Here is a 22,514-nt window from a genome sequence, read left to right as displayed (position 1 = left end):
CATTTTCTATTGTTCTGATGAAACTGAAGAAAAAACAAGGTTATTTTCAGTAAACTATTAATACAAGTTGTAAATTCAATGGAATAATTTTATGCTCAGTGTTGATCATTATCCCTTTATGACAGCTGTCCCCAAAACACACACACACACCTAATGTGGTTTAGCTGACACAAGGTGTTACCCATTATAGCTAGAGACAGACTGGTAAGGTCACCGTCTCACTTTTACTAGATACTTACTCTAAACACTGAGGGAAAATAAAACAGAACAACTCCCTTGACACTTAATTGCCAGAAACAGCAGGCAAGGTTTTCACTTTCTCCTTCGACCCAGTTGTCTGAATGGGCACCTCAATGGTATCTTGTTTTTTGTTTCACGTGAAGTAGCTCAATGTATAGGTGGGATGTTGCTGGGAAACCAACCTGAGCTAGCGATGATGCTAACCATTGAAAACATGATGTGAGCTTTACACAGCTAAGACAGACCGCTGGGTCATACAAGCTGTCATAATGTGAGTCGGATGGACAGAACGGTGTTACACAATGTTACAACTAACATAGCAGCTCTCCATGTATGTTAACATTTAGGTAACACTAAGTAACAAAGTAATAGTGCATGAAATTGATTTCCAGTCAGGATTAGCAGAAATTCTACATTTAATTATGCACTCTCTCACGGGTTATGTGCACATTCAGTTCATTGTAACATATAGCACTTCCTTACATGGTATCTGTTGTATGGTTACAATACAGGAATTTAACAGATGCAAATGTTCAGCAGTTGTGTTTGAAAGAAAAATGAAATTCGCCACAATAAGTTACAATGTGTTTATTCATCTTTTTGATTGACAATGTAGTGTGTATTGGAAGGAAATATGGGGCGACGCAGCTATACAACCTCCTAGAACGTAATCAAAGGGCAAGTAAAAATGGTTTCATGGATGAATAAGAGAGGGGCTCTGAAAGAAAAGAAAAAACTATTTAAGGGCACAATTCAAGGACAAAGAAAAACATATTCCTGGGAATGGAGGCTGCTGTAGGCTTGAGGAAGTTGACTGCAGTCTGGAAGTTGGAGGCTGAGGCTGGAGGAAGGAGAGGAGAATGAACACCTGCTGCTCTCCCGGCTCCCATGGAACTCTCAGGACTGGACCATGATCAGGAATTCTGTGGCAGGAGAGACAGATTCTGAGATGAGTTCCAAATATGGATTAGAATATGAACATTCAGAGATGAGCGACATCAAAACAGCCTTTTGGAAATGTTGCTCATTATCTAAATCACTTGAACAGACAGCCTATAACTAAACCCTCTTTGGCCTACATATGTAACAGTATGGGTTCTTTAATGAGAATTCACCATTCGTTTTTTGGTTGCTGTGTTTTGTCTGGTTTGAAAGCATAATCTACGCAATTTACATGATTGGATTACAATATGCAATATAACCAAAAATGTTAATGTAAATCAGTTTGTAGCTCATTCGCAAACCAACCTTGTAATCATCTTATGCATACCATCAGGTGCATACATGAGTGTTTTCACAGAATTAATTTGCTCCCTTGTCAAAAATATGTGGGATTAAGCAGAACAACATAGAATTCAAACCTTACATAATACAAACACTTGTAAAACGTTTTTGTTGTTGTTATTCCTTCAGAGGGAAGTGCCAAAAAGCTGACAAAATTACCCAGAACCAAAGAGTTGGTTTGGAACCAGAGATTGTAATAATGTTTAGACGCTGTCTGATTCCTTCATCCGGTTATGCAATCCCAGCCCAGCCAGTCTATGCAGCCCTAGATATTGCTCAAATCTGGCTGGCAGCCATTAATATAGCATCTGGAGGCCCAGACCAGGGTTCAAATAGTATTTGAAATCTTTTGATTGCTTTAGCTGTGTTTGATTGAGCTTGTCTAGGGTATTGGGATCAATGGAATAGACCCAAAAGTGCAAACTTCACCCATCTGGCACTCCATGTAGGCTCAATCAAACGCTAACAGTATATGAAAGGTTTCTAATACTATTTTAACCTAGGTCTACTGGAGGCTGTGACTTTTGGATCTCTACTTGCCAATGAGGCCAACTAGAATTGCCATTAAGAGCATCTGTATAAGCTCCACAATTAGTTTTTGTCACCCTCAAAACCTAGCACAAGACATACGGGAATATAGACACACGAGGGCAAACACTACTCTATATACAGTATACTCTACAAGGGCTGTCCCAATGCCTTCCTCTTGACCTGAAACATCTAGTGTCTCTACCGCTCATCCTCTATCCATACTCTCTTCTGCCAACTCAGGGCCCTTACTAAAAGCCATACATCTGAGTTGACAGTGGTCAGGGCAGATTACAACTCTAAAGAGCATAACGTTATCTCACATTACAAAATACACAGCCATACATTGCCATACATATGAAGAAAGGCCTAGTCATGGCCAATGCCAAGTTTGTGAATGTTGGCTTAGATTCAATAGTAGTCTTCCACACAAGAACATGATTTGCAATAGTCAGGAAAGAACTTTAAACTATTTGATTCCAATTTTAGCCTTCTTTATCTTTTCTCTTGGAAAACCGTCAAAACCAAGAGACTCCCAAAATGTATAGTGGATCTCAGAGAGTCTTGGTCTCCTGCTCATCAAAATCCCTACAAGGAAATACTAACAGCCTTACCAATTGGCTCATGATAATACCCCAGCCTGCAGGTGATTGCAGAAAGCCACTCACCTTCTACTCCGATTTTGCCATCGTTGTCATCATCAGCTGCAGACAGGAAGCCTTTGCACTCAGCGTCCGTCAGCGTCCGCGCCCCGGGGACAAACCGTTGCAGGAAGAACCTAGGGAAGTACACACACACAGAGTACACACAATCATAATACACACATATATACAAGCATTATGTGAGCCTTACACATACTGTACCATGTGTCTGACACACACAACTTGTGGTCCAGCACAGCCCTTTTAGGCATAAAGGTTATTTGGTTCCAGTTTAACAAGGATTGAAAGTAATATAGCTAGGCTTTATAGCCGAAACTTCAAATTATCTACTCTCTGGCACAATACTCAGCCTGGTCTCTTGACAGCTTTGTAACAATATAGTATGTTTTTTGCTGCACAGTCTCTATATGCATTCTCATAGGAGGTGAGGGAAAGTGGATTGAGTGAAAACTCTGCTATACTGCATCCATCCCATGAACTCAAATGCACTTGGGTCATACAGTTGGTGTCCTAAGGTTAGCTGGCTGGCACATTTATATAATGTAGACAGTGCATTATATAATGCAAATATATAATAATTATTGTTTTTTACCCATGGATTATACTAAGGCTTAATGGTAGCCTTCCATTAAAATGACAGGGGAGTGGAATTGTAGAATTTGATCTCATTGACATTTGTTGCGCTTGCAACAAAAATAGGTCATTGTATTAAATATTATTAAGTCTCCTGTCACTCAGCATACATTTTGAAATGCTCTCTGTGGTTCTGATGGCTCACCAGGCAGCCGCCAGCACAGCTGGTGGTCCTGTGTGGATTCGCTGGTAAGAGAGTGCCGCTGACAAAGCCAAGGTCATGGGTTCAATTCCCACAGGGATCAAGTAATCTTCATAAAAATGTATGGTATGTGCTCACTGTACTGTGAGTTGCTATGGGTAAAAGCATCTGCTAATTGGAACAGTTGTAGCTTTGAAACCCACCAGGGGGCCACATATAGCCAAATGAATTTATGTGCTAACGGTAAGTCACTTTGAATAAAGGTGTCAGTAAAATGTATTATCATTACAGGAAGCACAGGAATGTGTCCCTCCATCTAAAGGATTACTCCAAATGTCATACTTGAGCTCTGACTCCTCGATGAAGCCACTGCTGTCCTCGTCAAGGATCTGGAAGACATCTTTGACTTCTTTGGGAGATTTGGAGGTCAGGCCACACAGCTGGGAAAACTTCTTAAAGCTGAAGGAGTCTGGGGCTGAAGGGAGTGAGGGAGAACACATGCACCCATAAATGTACCAATGCATGCACACACAGCGCGCATACACACCCGGGTTAGAGTTCAGGCAAGGTTGACTCCCTGATGAGCTTAAAAGATAGCGTGGTGCAGTCCAGACTGGAGATTTATCCCTGCGTGTCTCTCTCTTTACAGGCTGGCACACAGACACTCTTCTTAAAGAGTCCTTTTCACCCCAGCATATGGACTAAACCCATCCTCAGGATGCTAAATTCTAGTGCAATAGTCTGTGGGCGACTGCCAGCCTACTACTGAGTAGGAAGCACTCTCTTCTGACTAACAATAACTCTCTACAGTACATGATCATAGTCTGTTACAACCCTACCATCTCTCTCCTCTCTCTGTTTTCCTCTCATTCTCTCTCTCTCTCTCTATCAGGCAGTCCTGAGGTAAGACCCACCTTGGCACTCCTTGACGGCATTCTCAATAGCCTCCGCGGAAAGGATAGAAGTGAGTGACATATTAATCCTATTGAACAGAGGAACAACGGAGTAAATTATTCACACACACACACAGGCTGTTCAAAGAGTCAGGTCCAGTCTATTCATTTAGAGAATATCAGTCAGTAATCTCAGACTGCATTCATTGAAAAAAGCAGCTGGATTACGTAAGGATGTACAGTAGGCTATGCCAATAATAATGCCTTGTTACGAAATGTATCTTAACGTAAAATAAAATGTATACAATGCAAGGCAATGCTACACATCAATTTCTTAAGAATATTCTTCTGAATATTTCTCAAATCAATTCATTGCAAGTAACCACAACAAACAGTACTGAATTGAACAACACATAATACGTTCAAACCTACCTGAATTCCCTCTCTCTCCCTACGAGACTTTGATTTCTAAAACCGAATGTTTTAGTTTGTTTTTCTCTGTCAACCTCTTCCCTCTCCTTGCTCTGATAATCTGTTGATGTCAATTTGACTGATGTTGATGTCCCTGTTCTGTCTGCTTTAGCGTAATCTGGCTGCTCGATACGATTCGTCTGATGTAAACGATTTGAAATTACCTGGCAAAAATGTTACTATCGATAAACGCGCAACAATATTTATGGAAGCAGATGCGTAACTGTGACTACAAAGTGGATTAAGAAAGGTATTTGCTACTTCTGGAAAACCTTAAAACAAAAATCCTGTTAAAAACACAAATCCCGAGAAAAATCACCTAAGAGTGTCAGCCAGGTAAATGGACCTGCAATTTACTCTGCCGTGTATGATCTGAGCCGCACTAGGCTACCTGAGCATCACTCACTCGGTCGGCAAAGTAACCACACGCACACATCACACCAAAAACTCGATCAGTCCTTTATCCTACTCACCGCTTTGATGATCTTGCCCGCGCCGGTGTCCAAACCAGAATATGTCAGGTTTTGTGGTGACTGATGACTGCCGATTAATATTTATATATGGATTGGAAACACAGAAAATCTGCGATGCTTGAGATACCTGTCCGTGTATCAAATTCTCACAGCCAGGCCACTTTCGAATTGCTTACCTAACTAATTAACCGTTAACCTACTATTTAAATATTTGCCTTGACTGGTTGATGCGTGTAAATACTGAAATCTGTACCGCCCTTTTTCTATAGCAGGCAGACAAGTGTTTCACGCTTCTCTCTCTGTCTCTCTCTCACCCTCTTCCCCCCACCACGTGTAAATAAACATATTTGACCTATAGTCTTATTGGTAACAAATTATGTAGGTATTTAACATTGATAAATAATATTAACAAATCATCAATACAAACACTTATTGACAGATCCATTAGAAGATAACAATGGGCATTTCCCAAGTAGCCCCAAAATATTAATTACCCTACTATTCTATCAAAAACCAAGTGGGAGCAGATGGGGCCAGATTATCTGATACATTATATACAAAAGTATGTGGACACGCCTTAAAAATGTGTGGATTCAGCTATTTCAGCCACACCATGCTGACAGGTGTATAAAATCGAGCACACAGTCATGCAATCTCCATAGACAAACGTTGGCATTAGAATGGCCTGGTCATAGGATGCCACCTTTCCAGCAAGTCAGTTCATCAAATGTCTTCCCTGCTAGAGCTGCCCTGGTTAAGTGCTGTTATCGTGTAGTGGAAATTTCTAGGAGTAACGCACAAAAATCGTCTGTCCTCGGTTGCAACACTCACTACCGAGTTCCAAACTACCTCTGGAGGGAACTTCAGGACAATAACTATTCGTCAGGAGATGAATGAAATTGGTTTCTATGGCCGAGCTGCCGCACACAAGCCTAAAATCACCATATGCAATGCCAATCATTGGCTGGAGTGGTGTAAAGCTGTAACGGTTTTCTTCTGGTGAAAGAGAGGCAGACCAAAATGCAGCAGGGTTATCTTTATACATCTTTTTAATGAAAGATGAAAATAGAACAATATACAAAACAAGAAAAAACCAAAACAGCCCTATCTGGTGCAACAAACACAAAGACAGGAAACAATTACCCACAAGAGACCTAAAGAATATGGCTGCCTAAATATGGTTCCCAATCAGAGACAACGATAACCACCTGCCTCTGATTGAGAACCACTCTAGGCAACCATAGACTTACCTAGACTACTATACTAAACACAACCCCATCAATCTACAAAGCCCCTAGACAAGACAAACACATAATTCACTCATGTCACACCCTGGCCTAACCAAAATAATAAAGAGAAGGCAGAATACTAAGACCAGGGCGTGACAAAAGCTAGCCGCCATTGGACTCTGGAGCAGTGGAAACGCGTTCTCTGGAGTGGTGAATCCCGCTTCACCATCTGGCAGTCCGACGGACAAATCTGGGTTTGGCAGATGCCAGGAGAACGCTAGCTGCCCAAATGCACAGTGCCAACTGTAAAGTTTGGTGGATGAGTAATAATGGTCTGGGGCAGTTTTTCATGGTTCGGGCTAGGCCCCTTAGTTCCAGTGAAGGGAAATCTTAACGCTGAAGCATACAATGACATTCTAGATGACTCTGTGCTGCCAACTTTGTTGAAAAAGAGTTTGGGGAAGGCCATTTCCTGTTTCAGCATGACAATGCCCATGCACAAAGCGAGATCCATACAAAAATTGTTTGTTGAGATCAATGTGGAAGAACTTGACTGGCTTGCACAGAGCCATAGTGTATGGCCATGTAGTGTATATTTTAAGCTCAGTACTTAGTGCAAGTGATTTAAGGCTACTGTACACATTATTTTACTGTTTTAGACTAGCCTATTTCAAAAGGTGATTTTAGTTTATGAACATGCAGGAAATGGTTCGAATAAAACAGTATGAAATGTTTGCGCTATGCACTGCATCTCTTTACTGTGTGGCCTTGTTAAACTCTCAGGGTACCAAACAGTCTTCAATTTCACTGTAAAGGTGAATAGCCCACACACAGTATTCTTCCTCGTGAAGATAAATTCACTCAACCTGCACTGTGCTGGTGATTCCACCTGGTCGCTATAACAACCAGCTTGGCTGCGGTGAGGGATGTGTAACATAGCAGTGGAGGCTCTCAAAACATCAGACGCAGCAGCAGTATCTCTCATGACTTGATTTAGTCAGGACAAAATGAAGGTGGAGGGAAGATACATATATAATGAGGACCAAGGGAATTATTACTCTCCATTATACTCGACCCCAAACCCAGTCCAACCTTTTACCAACCATTTGTCTCTTGATTGACAGATCTTGTTACATGATGGGAATCCTGATGATAAGTGAAAATACGTATGTAAAGGCCAAAAACCAATTGCACAGCTATGTCATGGAAACTGGACTGCATAACAGGTTTGTGAAACTTACATCACAAAAAGACAGCTTCATTCAATGCTAGACAGTGCCTCTGGCTTCAGATCGTCTGACTTGGACACTACCTAGTGTTTTTTTTCTGCTACTGCAGAGGCCTCAACAATGGCGCCTGAATCTAACTGGAATCAATGTGGGGTTTAGAAATTGAATAGAAATCAGACTCATCCCTTATTGATATTTAATAAGCATATATAACGGTGAATAATTGGCCATGACTCATTTGAATATTTCAGGGCAATTTTGGCCTACTAATGTGTTTGTTGTGTTGTGTTGTCTATAGTTTGTCTGTCTTTAGCCTTGTAGGCCTACACTAGAAGGCACGGGTTATTGTTCACTGGTCATGTGAACCCTATAGGCACACAGGTGACAAATAGGTATGGATGCACAGGCCATAGAGATAGATAGAGGACTCAAGTGCCCAAAAGCCCATTTTAGCAGGGGCAGCACCATTGAGGACTTTTACCATTTTGAAGTACTCAACTGGGTGGGACTTCTTATGGGTTAAATAAGGATCATATAATGCCATTCAGTTCACCAGGAGAAATCAGCCAATGAATTACACTCGTGAGCAAACATTCCATAACTGCAACCTTTGCTTTATAACTGTTCCAAAAACACCCTCCAGGTGGCAGTATATACCCTTTCAGTTTGTTTACCAACATAGAAGTAGTAGAAAAAGATAATTGACTGTTTCAAAATGGAGATGGTCCTAATAGCGCTGCCCATGTTCTCACAGACGCCATAATGGGACAGATATAGAACATGTTCCACTGCCCAGAGGTTGCTGACGAATGCCAGATCTTGCAACACCTGGATAGGTATTTTACATATCAGCTAACCACATCATATGTTATAGCAATCCCGATGGCACAGCCGATGACGTTGCACACAACCATTGGTTGATGCATGCAACGTTAGAGCTGGGGGAACACGACCACAATGTAGCATCCTCTAACTATGTCTATGGCACAGGCAAAGATGATAGAAAAAGTGTTACATTCCATAGGCCGTTTTTCTGGTTAGTGCATGGAAGAAATAGACCAGAACTGTGACCATTTTTTTCAATGGTAAAAGTCCTTTTTGCATCATCTTTATAATCCACCGTCTTTGGCACATGTATGGAGAGCCTAGTAATTACATCTGTCTGTATGAAATTGTTGCAGACGGTTTTAAAAAAATCTTTGCTGGTAATAAATGGGCAAAGATAGCATCTGGAAAGTTATGTTTTGCATGCGTTTATGGACATTTCCCAGCTGTAGAGTGGCTATCAGGAACTTTTGACTAGGTTAGAATCTACCTCTCAAGGAGATGGACATTGGATTGAATCTTTTTCCTGAAACTGATTAGTCTGGCTGACACCTCACTCAAAGTCCTCCTGACTTCAGTTGTCGGTACGATACATTGATAATTAAGGGGGCTTTTACAGGTTGGTTCTCCTCTGGACTTTCACACTCATGCAGCCACAGGCACAGCCCCACCCAACCCCAGAGTGCCCCCTTCCATTACTACTGTTGGATTTTCAAATCCAAACAACAAGAGGTCTCAAACACACCAGAAGAAAAATACATTTGAGAGAACTAATCAATGCTTTTGCTCAATTTCTGAGTGAATATTGCATTAATAAACAGCCTCCTGTCCAGACGAGTAAGTCACAGCTCTTCCTGTGTGGTCACTTGGGTCGTGTCAGCCAGGCTGGCAACTGATTACAACTGCCATGGAATTATTACTGATGAACAAGAGGAGGGGGGGGGGGGGAATGTGTCTTGCCAAAACTCATGAATGGCAGCCGTGGATCGAAGGACGGTGGGGTTTGTGCACAGGTGCCGCTGTAAAATTTGAATTTCCAATCCCACCTGTGCTAGAGTGACGCTCTCTATCGGCTATCAGGTACCTTTGACCAGGTTAACCACTAGGTTACAGGGAAGATCTATTCTGTCTTAGTGACTCAGAAATATACATGGCTGGAGGTGTAACCACTTAATGTTAGTTACTATATGACACATGACTGTTCCAGTTCTCAAAAGAAAATCAATGGACAACCATTGATCTCTCATCTCCTCATCTTAGTTACTATGTGTTGATATGTTTGATGATAAATAGCTGCTATATATCATGTAAGAGGATGCTGAACAATATACCCTCTTCACACCATCCTACTGACCCAAACTGTGCTGGTTTATTCAAGTGGGTCAGGTGATGACAAAATTCCCCTCTAGTCTAAATAGATACTCTCATGTGGAGTGGTACTGAACATGAAAGCAAACTGTAAAGAAAAGATGAGACACCATATTGAAAAAGAACGTTTATTCTTTTCTATATATCGTCTGACGTCCATTTCCCAAAAAGTGCATCATTGATTGGACACTAAAGCAAAACTCAAATGAATGAGGACAGGGGAGAGACACAGCCACGCTACATTTACATTCATAGTGGACAGAAAGATGCACTATGGGTAGACAGTCACAGGCTGTGTCTGATATGACCCCCTGTTCCCAATATAGTGCACTACTTTTGCCCATCAGCTCTGGGAAAGGGTGTCATCTCAGACACAGTAACAGTCACGTGTATAAAAGTGTTAAGATGAAAAGGGGGATGTCTTGGGTCAAGTTGTTCCTTCAGATCAAGAGGTGTTGGTCAGGTCTTCATTTATCCCTTGATCATGGCAGCGAACTCTGCAAAAGTGAACACACCATTTTTTTGTATTAATAATATGAATGGTTCAATCATTTATTACTTAACATTTCATTTTCAATTTCAACTGAGATTGCAAAGACTTTAAATAACATTCCCAAATTCCAAAAAGGAATAATCCTCACCATCAACTCCAATCATGCCATCACCATCTTTGTCCCCGTCAGCCAGGAAAGCCTTGGTCTCAGCGTCAGTCAGAGCTCTGGCAGAGGCAGAGAAGTTCTGCAGGAACAGCCTGGATGGATACAGAACAAACAGGCAATAAGCAAAGACTGTAACCAGACTATGCTGATGCTTTCCTGCTCTACTCATATTTTGGGGGAGGGGACTCTATTTTGCTGAGACAGAAATAGGCACCCCGTTCTCTACAGAGGGGTAGGTTTAAAGTGACATCCTTTCTTTGCCCCCACACTTAACAATCAGTCAAGCCCTATAAAGGGAACATTCAATTTAAGAAACATGATCAAAGGTGTTATATGATGAGTGTAATATCAGAGGGGTCCTTACTTGAGCTCATCCTCCTCAATGAAGCCACTCTTGTCCTGGTCAATGACGTAGAAGGCCTTCTTTACATCATCGTTGGACTTGCCGGCCAGGCCAACCTTGGCGAAGAAAGCCTTGTGGTTGAAGGAGTCAGCAGCTGTGGGGAGATCAGTTATCCATTAAAATGCTGTCAGAGGATTTCACAGTTACAAATATACTTAACAATACTGCTGTGCCAGGGCTGTGCCCGCTTGCCCATGGCTAGTCTAGTGGTTGAGCTGCTGCCCCCAGACTGGACCACACTCTCCTGGAGGCAACGGTTCAATATTCCGGTCTAGCCACTATTTTCTGTGCTATATCCCTCTCATCTCTCTCCTCAACGACCACAAAAATGAAAGAAGCCTGCTATATACAATCTTGCCCACAAACACAGAGATCCTACAATAGGGAGTGAGAGTAGAACATGAACTGAGGCATCTATAAGAGGTTTACCTGTGCAAGCAGCAAGGGCTGCAGCAACATCAGCATCGTTAAGACCGGCGAAGGACATGTTTAGCTGGGGAGACAGCAGAGAAGATCAGTTACAGCGAATCAAATGTTTTTCTGTTCATCACCTGCTTCTGTACAGCAACCGCAAAGACTGATTTCATTATGCTGAGTCTTTATCCTTTATCAGAGTTGGATATTTGGAAGATTGAACCACCCTATATTAAACCATTGCATTTCCTAATGATATAAATGGTAATAACATAGTTGTTGTAGTTAACATAGTTATTGTGTGGTTATTAACATCTGAAAATCAAGTTCTATTATTTTGTTTAGTTTTAGTTATTTTAGTTATTTTGGGTTATTTTGGGTAGTTTTGGATCTTTTAGTTAGAGTTGGTTATTTTGGTTAGTGTTGGTTCTTTTGGTTAGTTTGAGTTAGTTTTGATTATTTTGCTCAGTTTCGGTTATTTTGATAAGTTTTAGTTAGTTTTGGATCTTTTGGTTAGTTTTGGTTATTTTGGTTAATGTTAGTTATTTTGCTTAGTTTTTGATCTTTTGGTTAGGATAGGTTCACACAACAGAGAGCATCAGGATGGACAGTCCTCTATTCCAAAACCTGGATTTGCAGGCAGTGAGTGATATATCATCCCAATGATGTAGCCTAGTCATTCCATTTGGTTCCTTGATTATTCCAAAGGCAAAAAAACGTGTCCTGCGTTTCTTTAATTGAGATGCTTCCATCATGTTCCGTTCCATAGCAAGGTGCAGTAAAGCCGAAGGGTTGAAGATACATGCAAGATGTTGTCGACCTGACAAGACGAAGATTCATCCCTCTGCAACAGACTCACCTCAGGTTTGGCTTTAACGCTTGAGTGGATTCGCAAAGATGATTCTGCCAACTGGTGTAAGCCCCCCTGCCCAAGCCCTCGACCTTATATACCCTACTCACCCGAAATATGAGGCAAAATGTAATAGACACCGCATGCAAAGCAGTTGGTTGAAAATGTGTCCAGTAGTCAGTGTCCTTTCTATTTATATCTACATACATGAAGATGCTTAAATGGTACTTGTTTGCAAAAGTGCTTAATATTAAATCGGGCTAATAATATACGCTGGTATAGATGACAGATTTGCCGCTGATGCAGATTTATATTGTGTGAAAATCCATACTAATGACAATATTAGGTCAATTAGATTTGTAGTTATTGAAAACTTGACTTTATACGCAGATGTTTCTGCATCTTTTGTTGGCTTCGACTTTCATATATATACATATATAAAAATGTTTTGATTTCAAATCAAATTGTATTTGTCACATGCGTCGTAACAGTTGTAGACTAACAGTGAAATACTTATTTGGGCATTTATTTATGTTTTACGGTCTGTTTTACAAAATCCATCAACAGCTATCAAGTTTAACAGTTCATAGGCCTAATTTACGACTGAGTTGCTCCGTCTCAATGCGTAATTGGCACGCGCAAAATGTCTGGAATGAGTTGTTGTGCATGTATCTGTCTAACAAAAGTAGAGCCCATGATTTATGGCCATAGGTGTAAGGTGCTGTATTACGCTGCGGAAGAAAACAAACGCTTGAATTACTTGAAAGACTAATTATAATAGGGCTGATGTGTCTTCATGTTAAATCATTTAAAAACATTGAAAGCGTTTTTGTTTTGTTATTGAAAAAGCCTAACACCATTTAAACCTCTTAAGGGTGGCCCCTTTTTGAAAATGTTCTCCTAAAATGACATACCCAAATCTAACTGCCTTGTAGCTCAGGCCCTGAAGCAAGGATATGCATTTTCTTGGTACCATTTGAAAGGAAACACTTTTAGGTTTGTGGAAATGTGAGAGGAATGTAGGAGAATATAACACATTCGATCTGGTAAAAGATAATACAAAGAAAAAAACAGCCCTTTTTAATATTTTTGTTGTTACCATCATCTTTGAAATGTATTATTCCAGCCCAGATGCAATTTAGATTTTGGCCACTAGATGGTAGCAGTGTATGTGCAAAGTTTTAGACTGAATCAATGAACTGTTGCATTTCTGTTCAAAATTTTTGTATCAAGACTGTCCAAATGTGCCTAATTTGTTTATTAATAACTTTTCATCCTCAAAACTGTGCACTCTCCTCAAACAATAGCATGGTATTCTTTCACTGTAATAGCTACTGTAAATTTGACAGTGCAGTTAGATTAACAATAATTTAAGCTTTCTGCCAGTATCAGATAAGTCTATGTCCTGGGAAATGTTCTTGTTACTTACAACCTCATGCTAATCGCATTAGCCTACGTTAGCTCAACCGTCCCGCAGGGGACCCACCGATCCTGAAGAGTTCTCTGTGTTTTAAATATTTTGCCACACTATAAGGTTAGACTAATACTATGAAATTGTGAAAATTATGATAATGCCCTTTTAGTGTAAAAGCTTTTTGAAAAGAACGCCTGAAATTTCAGCCTGTTTTAGTGGGATTGTGTTTTGGCCTGCCTGGTGACATCACCAGGTGACAAATGAGCTAATAGACTAATAAGAAAGAGTTCCAAACCTCTCTACCAATAACAGCTAGTTTTCAGTTTTCCCCTCCCCACTCAGACCACTCCCACAGTCCAAGCAGTCCTGCTTGAGAAATTGCTCCTAGCTAAGAAGCAATTTTTCTTTCTTTTTGTCCATTTTAATTGAAAACAATTACAGTAAGGTACTTAATTGCTACCCATAAATGGTTTGATATTGAGACGGAAATGACAGCATTGAAACTTTAACAAGTGCATTCAATAACTTAACAGCTCTTTAGAGCTGAGTAAATCAGCAAGTGCATGCTTGAAATTATATATGGTGAAAATAAAAATAAAAGCTCAAGAAACATAATAACAAAATAATTCAAAATCTAGCCTAAAATGTCATATACAATTGTATAGGTTATTTTATCTGTCATATACAATTTGCACATTTGGCAAAAAAAATCATTAATTGAATTCTAATTAGGGCCTAATAATTTATGGAACTATTAATCTATATTTCACATCTTTCCCTACAATTGGATGTACTGGTGCCATTTGGGAGGTTCAAAATGTTAATTGGGGACCTCTTTGCTGAGGAATGTGACTCTTTTCCTGAGAAAGTTTGTAATTTTGTATATTTGTGTTATATTATATTTTGTAAATTGTGTGTATGCAGGGCTACCTTGCGAAAGAGACATTGGTCTCAATGTTAAAGTAAAGGTAAAATAATAATAAAATAAACATATTTTTTAAATCAGTGGCTCAAGGGAGGGGACACCCGTAGGAATGTATTTGGCACAAAGGATAGATAGAGTCAGTCATCACCTCTGTCTAATTGAAGGTTGCCTGGTGTTATTTTGGTCCCTTTCAGGTCCCCTACTCCCCTCCAGGCTGTTTCTCAGTATGGCTATGCTATTATTTACGACAACAGTGAAAGGTGATAGGTCTACTTCTATCATCATTCAAACATTCAGATCTGGGGAGAGCCATTACGCAATACCTAGGCTACTGTACCGTACATCACTCAATTTTAACAATGCTCTCGATGGTGCCATTTGGGATGCAGAAGTCCACATACGAGTATACATACAGTACGTGTGTGACACGGTTAATGTGTCTACATCCCAAATGGCACTAATTAGTAGTGCACTATTTTTGACCAGAGTTCTATGGGCCCTGATAAAAAGTAGTACGCTATAGAAAGAATAGGGTGCCATTTGGCATGTGTGCTATGTGTTTCATACTACAGCAGGTGGCACTGTTGAGGTGGCACTTGTTACTTTTGATTGAGAAGGCCAGCTGGATAAACTATGGAATGCAGTTGGTTGCCATTCTTTTTCTATGGTTGTGTAGAGACTATCCAAACCTTTGTGTGTGTACTGGCCATAGTAGTAGTGGCCATTTAAATAGATTTAGCGTTGGCAACCTCATCAGTTTATATTTTATGGTACATAAATCAACAAGCCACTTTAACTATGCCGAGCCACTTTAACTATGCCACTTTGTTTACATACTCATCTCATATGTATATACTGTACTCGATACCATCTACTGTATCTTGCCTATGCTCCTCTGTACCATCACTCATTCATATATCCTTATGTACATATTCTTTATGCCCTTACACTGTGTATAAGACAGTAGTTTTTTGGAATTGTTAGTTAGATTACTTGTTCGTTATTACTGCATTGTCGGAACTAGAAGCACAAGCATTTCGCTACACTCGCATTAACATCTGCTAACCATGTGTATGTGACAAATAAAATTTGATTTGATTTGATTTGATTTTTGAGGTCTAGAATTACATGGGAAAATGGTAATTACATAGAAATAGCATATTCAATACTTTTTATCAGTCAGTCACTCCTCTCCCCATCCTTGATCCTCAGGTGCCGTTTGGCTTGACCCCTAACCCCTGACCTTTACCCACAGATAGGTAGAGGAATCCATCTTGACACAAATAATATTAAAGCGTTTCCCCCTTAAATCTTCTCCCTTAGATTATGTGCTTTTTAAAAATCTATTCCTGCCATTATTTAACATGAGTGTTGTTGTTAGATGGATGTGTCAGAACAATGGACAACCCGTTATCAGCTGAAATTAGGAAGGAATCCAAGCTGATGTGGGACATTCTAATATTCTGACATTCTGACATTCCAAATTCCACTTAGAGGTGGTCCTTGGACTAAATCCCACCTTGTCATCAATAGCATATACAAATAATTAAATACATTTACTGTACATTCTACATGTAAACAAATATCTGCAAGTAAAAGTTCAGAGTGCAATTTGTTCACTTTTCCCTCCCTCGCGACATAAATAGAAATGGCCTTATTCTATGTCACCGAGTATGACATTTTCTCAGTCTGATAGCTGAGGGAGAGAAACTTGTTCATAAATGTGCCTCATTAACAAAAACGGTGTAACATGGGAGTTCTGAAACACTAGCCAAGAGCTGGCTGGGGGCCTTTGCAATGTGCTGGCTCTAACTGAACATATGCAAGAGATCCTCCAGCTGGCCAGCCCTCTGAAGAGCTGTCTCCAAGAGGCCCTGGCAGTATCTGTGTCTTTCTGAACCAGCTATAGGTGTGCCAGAGCTGAACATATATATGTCTCCTAGATGCAGTGCCAGTAGGTGGATCCTGTTTTAACTTTATTTTAACCGATATGTTCACATGATGTATCGCAGAGGTCACTATATACAGTTACTTCTCAGTACCCTGTGGAGGAATGCTGATGGGAATCCCGGTGTAGCTAGTGTGTGCTGCATCAGTCCTGTATACTCCAATATTCTAAATAAGCCTGACATTTTATTCCTTCTTAAGTGCTTCGAAGGACTTGCTCAACTGTGACACTCAATGTCAGATGAAAAACCATTAGAAACAAAAGTCGTTGTTAATCCAAATGAATATTTATTTCAATTTTCTAAAAGTGCAAAAGGTCTGGTGGTAAACTTCTGCACACTGGCTGACGCAGTTAAAAAACATAACAGTCAACACGCTTTGGGAGTGTGGGGTGACATTCATAAATAAAATGAATATAAAAAAGATGCAGTATTTGACAGGCAGCAAGCCAGGACAACCTCAGCAGCAGACTTGTGGTTCTATGAAAACCGAGCCAATAATAGATGACTTATACCTTCACCAAGGTGGTGAACTCTGTGGAAACAAGGAAGAAACAACAACAGTTATTGCAAGACAGGTCATGATGAGAACTTGGGAAAAAATGATCCTCATAAAATCCTAATTTCCTTCATGTCATGGCATTTAAAGGTAGTTACACGTTACTACAAATGGTTGGTTGGTACAGTTACTTGGCCAACTGGATAGGGTCAAGTACATAGTTGCTTGTTTGATAGAAATGTGTAAAAGTGATTTGATTACCATCAACTCCAATCATGCCATCACCATCAGCATCTCCTGCCGCAAGGAAGACCTTGGTTTCTTTATCTGTCAGAGCTCTGGCACCAGCAGAGAAGGTCTGGAGGAACAGCCTGGAGAGAGAGGAACACCTTAGAGACCACTGCCCTATGTACATAGTCATTGAACACGGGTCATTTTAATCATGTTTACATACTGTTTTACCCACTTTATATGTATACCCTGTATTGTAGTCATGGATCATCCTATATAACTACTGCTGAACACACCATTTATATTCATATATTGTCCATACTGTTTATACACCATCATATATATATATATATTCCAGTCTCTGACATTGCTTATTCCCATATTTCTTAATTTCTTTATTTTTAGTCTTTTTTGTGTGTATTGTTTTGTATTGTTAGGTATATCGCACTGTTGGAGCCAGAAACATAAGCATTTCACTGCAGCTGAGGTAACATCTGCAAAATATGTGCACACAACCAATGAAATGTGATTTGATTTGAAGGGTGTGTTTAAGTATGTACAGTACGTTAGCTTTTGGCAAATTAATCAACAGAATGAGTTGCCTTATACTGTATAGTAAGTTAGCTTTTGACAACTGAGTCAACTGGGCTGCCTTAATCGACATCCACGTCTTCGGTGCCCGGGGAACAGTGGGTTAACTGCCTTCCTCAGGAATAAGTTGCCTTGTATAATACAGTAAGTTAGCTTTTGACAACGGAATCAACTGGATCAGTGTGAGACTTACTTGAGCTCATCCTCCTCAATGAAGCCACTCTTGTCCTGGTCAACAAAGTAGAAGGCTTTCTTCAAATCCTCAGTAGACTTGCCAGCCAGGCCAACCTTGGCGAAGAACTCCTTGTGGTTGAAGGAGTCAGCAGCTGTGAGGGATAAACACAGTGGTAATTTCAACATCACTGTCTGGCCTGCTCATGGATGATTCAACATGGTCAATATGGGCCCTTTCACTTTAACTGACATTGATTGTCATAAATCAATTAAGTATAGCACACCTGCGCAATGCTGGAGGGCAGCAGCGATATCCTCGTCCTTGAGCATTCCCTTGAAAGCCATTTTTTCGATTCTGAGAAGTGGGGAGAGAGAAAGCAAGAGAAGAGAAAAAGAGAGAGAGAGACATTTTCAAAGTCATGAACATGAATATTCAACAGAAAATACTTGGGCCCACTAACCTTTTGACTCTGATAACCACATCTATTGTCAAGAAAACTGTCTCAGGCATATATATATTTATGTAGATTGACCTTTTCCCAAATGTTCTTTCATTCATTTACTAATTGTTTAATGAATGAATGGATTTAAATGGATAAGAAATAGCATTAGTACTGTGTTATCTGTAGCCTACAGGTTTACATTCCAAACGTAGCTCATCTGTGCTCAAAGGCAGAGTGCCTCACAACGCAAGAAACTACAGTAGGCCAAAGCCCATACAGTGGTATGCTGTGACCCATGTCCTTTAGGTCTGCTAGACCTGTTTATCAGATCATCTCTTTCATCTATTTCTACCAGCCCTGGAGTCTGTTTCTATTCTGTCTCTCAACGATTCACACAGAAAGATTCACATAGGACTTTCACTGTCATGAAGGTCCATGGCAATTTAGATGGAGAAGAAGCATTGGTAAAGAAAGAAACATTGAGTAAGACATGTCTGCCAGTGACAGTAAGTATCATTCAGAGTGGTCCTCGAACTGACATTCCTCGTGCGCCAAAACCAGGGCATAAGTCCTCCATCTCCATCTCTCAGGTAAGCGCTTTAAGTCCATTTTTTTTGGCTTTATTTAAACTCCAATTCCAAACGCACTCCAGATAGAAACGTTTCCCTCTTCATTTTTATTGAATGTATTCCGTGGAGGCAGTAAAGAAAAAATCTTTGCATGTTGCTGATGCTGAAAACCATTGGTGGTCTGTAGCCTAAATTAGAGCATCAGTCCGGTTGAGGGAACTCACCTTTGGAGGATTAGTGGATTAGTGGCGAGGAGGCTGCTGTATCTCAGTGTAGGGCTGGATGAAGCAATACTCCCCTAGCTCCCACATTATATACCCTCGCCCTTCAAGGTGTAACGCACACCATATGCTTAGGGTTCCTTTTGGAAAAATGTGTCTAGTAGTCAAATTGTACTATTTTTATCCTTTCAACTAGGGATATGCTTGCAGTCCTGGGGTGAAATGCAAGAGGGGCATTTTGGGCTTCGAGCTGATCTTCTCATTCGGCTGTATGTTGGAGATAATATGCCTGCAATGCGTTTTTTTATTAATATGACCCATTATCTGCAATCAGGGCAATGTGGCACTTGGTGACCTCAGTGTGTTTCTGAAAATGTATAGAGCAAGTGTGAGATGATAGACAGACATTAACAATTTAGTATCCATCAAATCAGATCATTTTGTTTTGTATGATTTATATACAAATCTAACTGTTTAACTATTTGTACAATATAGTTTTAACCATTAAAAAAATGCATAAGCTTAATGTAAATGTATATATTCATATGATGTAGGTCTAGATTTTCTACTTGATAATTATTTGACATTGATTCATCATTCTTATGCTGGAAGATATTGTGCTTGTCATATTTGTAAACAATAAAATCACCTCCATACTAGCAGAGTCTCATTTAAACATGTTAAAAGTTGTTGTTGTTGATAGAAACATATAGACATTATCTTCTTGACAGTAAAAAGGTTCCCAAGTTATCAGTTTATAGCAAGAAAACTAATCCCTCATCTGCCTTCCATATATACTGTATATGAATAATCATGAGAAGAAAATGACATCGTTTGGATGATGTACTGCAGTTGGATACACATGAGAGGAATATAGACTTGTGTTGACTTGACTCTTTACCCTGGGCCACATGCTCATATTCATGCAAGGAGCAGCCTGTCAAGGACATGACTAGGATATATCACATACTGTCATGTGAAACAGGTGCTACAATATTTATGGTCAAAGCCATATATACTGTATTTATAAACTTTACATCAGAGAAAGACAGCTGCAGGCGAGGCAAGTGTTAAGCCAAAGACTGTTTATTTGTATTGGTTTACAATATCATATTTTCCTTAGTCAAAACTAACATACAGCATATTGCACTACTTGTACTGACAGACAGAGGCTGGACCAATCCAAGAAGGCACTGAGCAGATTCACACAGACAATGTACTGCTTGTCTTCAAACTACAAGATTGTCAAAAATAAACATCTTCTTTATCTTCCTCTCTTTATGAAGACATGACAAGGTTGGAGAACTCTGAAAGAGAGACACAAACTGTTCTCAATGCATTCATTCTTAATGTTCAATATGCAGAATATACAGATTGAATTACTGTCTAACTTCATTTCCAAACTGGGTTTCTCATCCAGTGATCCTTAAACTGCCATTAGAATCATAAATGCTAACAGCCAACCCTGGCTACCGCAGGATAGGTGTTCTTCGTCATGATTCTTGTTCTGGAGAGTGGTCAATAGCTGGCAGTTATAAAATCAGATTTTTAACCAAACCCTAAACTTAACCATAACCTTAACCACACTGATAACCCTAATACAATTTAGCCAATTTTGACTTTGCAGCTGGCCTATCTAAGGCAAAATGTCTCAGTTCTGCCTCCAGGACAAGACTCATGACAATAAACAACAACCTGCCCGATGGCCTAGTAACCCTACCGTCCCAGCCTATCTTTCCGTCCCCGTCCTTGTCCCCAGCTAGGAGAAAGGCTCTGGTCTCAGCCGCTGTCAGGGGACGAGCCCCCTTGGAGAAGTTCTGGAGGAAAAGCCTAACACACACACACGCACACACACACACACGCACACACATGCACACACACACGCACACACACGTGCACGCGCACACACACTCACACACGCACACACACGCACACACACACACAAGCGAAACACAAAACACAAAAAGTAGCATTACATACGGTACACTGTACAATAGAAGTTTGTGTGTTTGGTTGTATCCATCTAACTCTAAAGGATCTTAAGTCCTTGTATTAGGCTACTTTTTTTGAGAAACAAAATAAAATACAAATATTTGTATCTGCCTAGTATCTGCTGCTATTTTGATCATGGGATTAAGTTCCCTAGAAGACGTGTGTGTTATATTGAGACTCAACTGTAGCTCGTCCTGTTCGATGTAGCCACTCTTGTCCTGGTCCAGGATCATGAAGATCTTCTCAATCTCAGGGGGAGACTTCTTGGACAAGCCCACCATCGCAAAAAACTTCTTGGGGCTGAAGGAGTCGTTTGCTAAAAGCATAATGGACAGTGCATAACGACAAAGGACCAAACAAACCGCTGATGATTGAAATGAATAGCTCATAACTTGCATTTCCAGTTTCTTTACGTAAACACATTTGTGAAGCCACAATCATATAGAGCAAAAAAAAACGGCATTTATGAGTCCCTATGGGCAGTCCAACACACCTACTGTAACATTCCCCATACCATTAAGTTACAGTAGAGGTCAAAAGTGCAAACATACATTCATACCTCTGCAAGCATTGATCGCTGAAGTAATATCTGACGCAGCAAGGAAGTCTGTGAGAGCCATACTGAAACTAGAGCGAGATCGCGATGAAACGTAGCAGCTTGTGGTTCTATCCTAACTGATGGTGAGGTAGAAAGCTACTGGTAAGAGCGATCTTATGATGCCATGGTGTCAGAAACCACCAGCGTTTCCCTGCCAAACACAGCTGTCTTTTGGGCCCACTTGACGTTCAACGGGCGTGGATGTCACGGCGTCACTATGACAAAGCTTTTGTTTTCGCACTTAATTAAGAGACAAACTGAAAGTGGCCCTTCTGGTGAACAGAAAGCCATTCTTACTAGCTTTCCCCCATATAGTGGAAAAAGTACAGATTGAACTCTTTAAGCCTGAATATGAGATTTGTTTGAAACAGCCAGTGACAGTGATACATGATCAGAAGTGTTGATCTGTCTTTGTATTCATGAGATTTAGTAATTTTCCTTTCGGACATGCTGGGAAAAGGCTTCAGGAACAGATTAGAGGACAAGAAAACAGAAGACATGCTATATTTGGTTGGCCAGATATCGCCTGGCTTGCCTGCTCTTCTCTCTCCCTCTCCTCCTGTCTTCCTCCACTCCCATTGCTCATCTCCCTCCTCTCTGCCCTCTCC

The 22,514-nt window shown here is 40.4% G+C and overlaps 4 protein-coding genes across 5 annotated transcripts; all 4 read right to left on the bottom strand.

The window, feature by feature from the left end:
- Positions 1 to 813: 813 nt before the first annotated feature.
- On the bottom strand, positions 814 to 5,633 carry pvalb9 (parvalbumin 9). 2 transcript variants are annotated; one of them, XM_020460570.2, is made up of 5 exons: positions 5,327 to 5,633; positions 4,404 to 4,471; positions 3,832 to 3,964; positions 2,721 to 2,830; positions 814 to 1,163 (listed from the first exon to the last, which is right to left on the bottom strand). In XM_020460570.2, the coding sequence occupies exons 2-5, from the start codon at positions 4,462 to 4,464 to the stop codon at positions 1,138 to 1,140; spliced, it is 330 nt and encodes a 109-aa protein (XP_020316159.1). In that variant the 5' UTR covers positions 4,465 to 4,471; positions 5,327 to 5,633; the 3' UTR covers positions 814 to 1,137. The 2 variants fall into 2 exon arrangements, with proteins under 2 accessions (XP_020316159.1, XP_020316161.1); XM_020460572.2 differs by lacking the exon at positions 5,327 to 5,633 and adding an exon at positions 4,815 to 5,307.
- Positions 5,634 to 10,089: 4,456 nt separating this feature from the next.
- LOC109870179 (parvalbumin beta 2) lies at positions 10,090 to 12,428 on the bottom strand. The gene is made up of 5 exons (XM_020460569.2): positions 12,313 to 12,428; positions 11,469 to 11,532; positions 11,001 to 11,133; positions 10,619 to 10,728; positions 10,090 to 10,474 (listed from the first exon to the last, which is right to left on the bottom strand). Exons 2-5 carry the CDS (start codon positions 11,524 to 11,526, stop codon positions 10,449 to 10,451), a joined length of 327 nt encoding a protein of 108 aa, XP_020316158.1. The 5' UTR covers positions 11,527 to 11,532; positions 12,313 to 12,428; the 3' UTR covers positions 10,090 to 10,448.
- A 4,426-nt stretch (positions 12,429 to 16,854) lies between these two features.
- Positions 16,855 to 19,448, bottom strand: LOC109870178 (parvalbumin-2-like). The gene is made up of 5 exons (XM_020460568.2): positions 19,320 to 19,448; positions 18,368 to 18,438; positions 18,103 to 18,235; positions 17,349 to 17,458; positions 16,855 to 17,123 (listed from the first exon to the last, which is right to left on the bottom strand). The coding sequence occupies exons 2-5, from the start codon at positions 18,426 to 18,428 to the stop codon at positions 17,098 to 17,100; spliced, it is 330 nt and encodes a 109-aa protein (XP_020316157.1). The 5' UTR covers positions 18,429 to 18,438; positions 19,320 to 19,448; the 3' UTR covers positions 16,855 to 17,097.
- Positions 19,449 to 20,381: 933 nt separating this feature from the next.
- LOC109870296 (parvalbumin, thymic) lies at positions 20,382 to 22,050 on the bottom strand. The gene is made up of 4 exons (XM_020460745.2): positions 21,868 to 22,050; positions 21,492 to 21,624; positions 21,037 to 21,146; positions 20,382 to 20,623 (listed from the first exon to the last, which is right to left on the bottom strand). The coding sequence occupies exons 1-4, from the start codon at positions 21,926 to 21,928 to the stop codon at positions 20,595 to 20,597; spliced, it is 333 nt and encodes a 110-aa protein (XP_020316334.1). The 5' UTR covers positions 21,929 to 22,050; the 3' UTR covers positions 20,382 to 20,594.
- Between the last annotated feature and the right edge of the window lie 464 nt (positions 22,051 to 22,514).

The sequence above is a fragment of the Oncorhynchus kisutch genome, linkage group LG25 (assembly GCF_002021735.2).
Source record: "Oncorhynchus kisutch isolate 150728-3 linkage group LG25, Okis_V2, whole genome shotgun sequence".
Classification (NCBI taxonomy): Eukaryota; Metazoa; Chordata; class Actinopteri; order Salmoniformes; family Salmonidae; genus Oncorhynchus; species Oncorhynchus kisutch.
Note: the sequence above shows the minus strand (reverse complement) of the source record. Positions and strands in the feature narration are given on the sequence as shown.